The sequence below is a fragment of the Poecilia reticulata genome, linkage group LG22 (assembly GCF_000633615.1).
Source record: "Poecilia reticulata strain Guanapo linkage group LG22, Guppy_female_1.0+MT, whole genome shotgun sequence".
Lineage (NCBI taxonomy): Eukaryota > Metazoa > Chordata > Actinopteri > Cyprinodontiformes > Poeciliidae > Poecilia > Poecilia reticulata.
In genome coordinates, this window is record NC_024352.1 from 6,700,703 (window position 1) to 6,705,350 (window position 4,648).

At 39.0% G+C, this 4,648-nt stretch overlaps 1 protein-coding gene across 1 annotated transcript in view; it reads right to left on the bottom strand.

Annotated features, from left to right (window-relative positions):
• The window catches only part of LOC103458450 (interleukin-6 receptor subunit beta), a 27,220-nt gene that overhangs the window by 7,237 nt on the left and 15,335 nt on the right, over positions 1 to 4,648 (bottom strand). The window contains exons 4-7 of the mRNA XM_008399274.2: positions 2,738 to 2,898; positions 2,482 to 2,645; positions 1,981 to 2,146; positions 1 to 80 (exon numbers count right to left, since the gene is read on the bottom strand). The exon at positions 1 to 80 is cut by the window's left edge and continues 1 nt beyond it. Of these exons, the coding sequence (XP_008397496.1) occupies positions 1 to 80; positions 1,981 to 2,146; positions 2,482 to 2,645; positions 2,738 to 2,898 (571 nt within the window). The remainder of the gene's footprint in view (positions 81 to 1,980; positions 2,147 to 2,481; positions 2,646 to 2,737; positions 2,899 to 4,648) is intronic.

Consider the following 4,648-nt stretch of genomic DNA (forward strand, 5'->3'; position numbering starts at 1 on the left):
CCAAAGCAGAGAAACGAGCCTCCATCCGTTCCTGCCGATAAGTCCCACCTCCCTCCAGAGAGTTGGTGCTGCAGACGGGGCTAAAGACGAGAAGCATGGAAATTACCAAAGTAATTACAAGGAACCACATGAAATTATGTTGATACTTTCATTCGAGGCAAGAGCACAACGTCGCTTATTTCACACAGACCAGTTCTTTGTTTTACTTGATTTAAACAAGTCTCAAAACCAATGAAAACACGGTCTTTTAATTTGACGACACCTCTCTTCTGACTCACCTTGCTCACTCTCAACTGTGAGAAAAGAAGTCAAACGATAACAAGTCCTGACATGCCTGGAAAGACATTTTTAAAATCAATCTCTCCCTCACATCTTCCCTATATGACTGTGTTTCTCTTTGTACATAGATCATTAACGGAAAATCTAACATCCTCTTAAGGGAATACTTCCTGGCAGAGGAAAAAGTATGTGAGCTATGAAATTATGAGCTACATATCTGGACTGTAATGGGAAAACTGGGGTGTAGGTTTAGTTTAGGGAGGAGAATCAATTGAAGCTGAATGGAGCGAAACGCAAGGGAAAACCTGAAAGAAAAACAGATAAACACTGCAAACATCTCCAGACTGATGCAGAGGTAAATCTTCCAGTAGGACACCCACCTAAGCTTACAGCCAGGGCTACAATGAAAAGGTCAAGTTAAATCATAATGTATTAAAATGGCCTAGTTAAAGTCCAAACCAAAATCCAACTGGAAATAAGTGCACTGCTGTCATCTAACAAGGCTTTATATGTCAGACATGTTGACATATAATAATTTATCTCCGAGCCTGTTGTCAAGGCTCTGAACGGACACATTTTTTGACTGGTGCAATAAATGTTAATTCATACTGACGAGCATGAACCAAAGATTTAACATTACCATCTGCAACCATGAGGAAAGCTAATCACAGGAAAGGAAAGGAAGCTGGCCAGAGTCTGCGGAACGACTCCACAGTTGGGTGCTTAAATAATGTGTTAGCGGTGCAGCTATGTGATGATAGTTGCCAGTTAGAAGAATATATGAATGCAGGCAGGCCTTTAAAGAACGCAATGGTTTCTCTATCACTGTGGATTTACTGCAGGCATCTCCACTTCACTGCGCTACGCACTTCGCCGGCTACGATAACAGCAAAGTCACTTGCTGTTTTTATTTGAATTATGTAAAGCACTTTGAAATGCCTTGCTGCTGAAATGTGCTATACAAATAAAATTTGATTGATTGATTGACAGGAAAATTTGACAAGTTGGCCTAGATCGTCTGAACATCGGCAGAGCGGAGTCACTCAAGAGGTATTTTGAACTGACAAGCATCAGCATGCTTGACAGCTGGTATGTGGTGTTTGTGGAAAGATGCTGTTTGATTTGCCTAAATTAAAACTTAATGTGGCGATAAACGAAGAGCAGCAGTTTCATGAGTTGAGGTGGAGGTGGTGAGACTGAACGGAGGCAGGACCCAGATTGAGAGGTGATGATGATGATTGGTTTAATAGGAAGTAGCTCAAACAGTCCAGTTCAGGTGGTACGCCAGAGAACATACGCAAAGCTTAAACCGGCAGAAACAGAAACAAAGGACTGACCACGGAGCTAAACCGAAAAGGACTATACAGTTCTACTGGAGAGCTGGCAAACAGACTGATATATGACACAACGACGACAAGGATCCGACAAGAGACAGAGACAACAGATGGACTTAAATACACAGGGGATAATCACTGAAACGAGACACACCTGGGACAGGACAACACAGAGACTCACTAGACACAGAAACCTAAAATAAACAGAAAAACTCAGATCCTCACAGTGAAATTTTCAAACAACAGAGTATTTTGTGTCTTGAATAAAACGGAGATACATTCTTTTCTAGCTTCCAATCCTGCTGTGATAATTATCATTGCTATAAGCTTATAGTAGTTTTACTATTAAAATAATGTTTCATCTGACCAGCCTCTGCTGTCCTTCCCTGAAATGGGTTGCTCCACTCGCTCCAGGGGCTGGCCTCGCCCAGGTAACGGTTTCGAATCTCAAGCGTATACAAGGTGTATGGCTTGAAGAGGCACACCTGGAAAGTGTATCCAGTTACACTCACATTCCTGACCTGAGCATTTACCTGTGTGGACGAGAGAAACAGAACGGCACAAATGAACTTATGTTAAACAAGACATTATCTGGGCTCTTTTTTTTTTTTTTTTTTTTACCAATTCTATGCGGTTTGGTCTTCCCAATAAAAATTTTTTATATTAAAACACTTCACATTTTCCGCTCACTGTTTGCCTCTAAATAAGACATATTTTACTCCTTTAGGTCAAGTTAGAATCAACTTTAAAAGAGTATGACTTTGGTGAGATGTCTTCCTCCTGACAGAACTGAAAATCTGTTTAACATTTACACCCTGATGTTGCTATATGAACAAATGTTCTTGATTTCAAATTCGGTACAGCTCACCTCTCCCTCTGCTATAAACTTTATTTGAGAATCCAGCTGTCCAGCTTCAATTTCTGAAGGAGACAGGGGGAAATGTGTCACATTACTTGTCCAGGACACACTCAGGCAGTGAGGGGAACCGTCAACTTGTTGGACGCTGTCCAAACTCACTGGAGCCAATTTTCCTAAGACAAATAAGAAGAGGCAAGGTCAGCAGACGACCCAGGGATGAATGGTGGTGTTACAAGTGGGGGAAGAAAGACCACCACAGCCTCACCTTCTATTCTTGCAGACTGGCACCGAATTTTAGATGAAACATTTCTACTTATGCCGTGCGATATGACGCTGATGCAAAACATGAACCTCAGTCCAGATCTGTTGATTCCTGCGGTGCAGCTCAACCCGGTTGTGGTACAGCTGAATGTCGAGCTTTTTGAACTTAAAAAAGAAAAGCATGCACACCCCTTAAATGTTAATGTGTTTTATTGTGACTTTGTGTCATAGACGAAGACAAACCGCAAAATAAAAATAAAACAATTTGTAATGTGCCCAGTCCTCCCTGGTGTGACAGGGAGATGTAGGCTTTGAACCACAAATATATTTTAGTATGAAACTTTAATCTTGACTGATTTGCTGACAAATGCTCTTTCTGAGAGATTTCCAAAGCTCAACATATTCTGTTCAAACATAATTCAGCTTTAAACCTCTCAACAGCTTTCTCCCTCATCTGTCTTCTCTGTTTCTCGGTCTCCCTGATGCAAACAGCAGCCGTATTTATGCTGAGATTAAAATACACATTGGTTATTTTTCATTGTTGCACACTGATGTTTTTGAGGAGGCTGCTTTGGTTCTCATATTTTTATAGCAAAATATATTTGAAAAACAGGCAAACAGGTAAGAGCAGGCAGCTACAACACTAAATACAACAATAAACTGCAACTTTCATTGGTTCATATATGTAAGAGCTGTTAAAATTACTTTCAAAGAAAACAGGAAAAGAAAAAAAAGAACATTCAAACAATGTGGTCAAGATCAATATCAGCTTGAGAGGAAACGCTGATTGCAAAATGCAGTGTGACAACGAGCCATGCCAAGAAACAAACACACAGTAAATCTTTTTTCATAGATTTGCTTTTACTACTGCTTTACACGCAATTATTAAGGTGTTAATGCTACATATTTTGGTATCACAATCTGGTTAAAACAGACTCATCAGCTTGCACAGTTAAATTAATGACTCATCAGGAGCAACGACACTTCAGCCTTGGCTTACAGCAGATAAATGTAGTGATTGCGAGACTGTCTTAGCCGCTATGGTTTTTTCTTTTTTATTCGGTTTTCTTTTTTCCTCTAAGATACTAACTAACTAACTAACTAACTAACTTGCTAACTGAATTAACTGTTGTTTTATATCATACATGGGTACCTAATTGGACATGTTGAAATTTTAGCATTATGGGGACAATTCTTCAAATTTGGTTCTCCACCTATAAATTGTTTTTCCTTTGGAAATATGAAAAAACAGGGGGGTTTATAAAGATAAGATCCTACTGATAGAACTTTGAAATTTGAAACATCTCAGTCTATTTTTAACATTAGATGGATGATTGGAGAAATGGTGGAACATCTTACTAAGTTTTGGTTTTTCAGTGAATTATTTGAACAGTAACATAAATTCAAAATTGTTTTCAAAATGATAATTTTATTATATCAACAGGGGGGAAAGGGAAAATAGACTCTAATTAAATTGGTCAATTTATAGATATGGTTAATTGTAAATTGGTTGATCAATAATTTGACTTTTTCATTCGACAACAGTGAATTTTTTATTTATTTAGGTAAAGAGCTCTTATATTGCCTTCCTGCTTGACCAAAATACGGTGTCTGTCGTGTAGAAGCTTCTATTAAATTAAAATTGCTAAGGCCCCGTTTACACGACAACGATTTCGGGGGAAAACGGAAGAGTTTTGTTGCGTTTGTAGTGCGCATTTACACGAAACCACCGAATGTTTTCTCTAACAACGGCACAGATTGAAAACGGGTTCCAGAGTGCGATATTTCTGAAATGTAACGTTTTCCGTTGTCGTGTAAACATAGAAAACAGATCTTTTCTTCCAGAGAATCCCCAGCTCATGCATAGTATGAGGCAAAACATAGCTGCTTCCTACAATCCTCAGAAGAAGAAGAA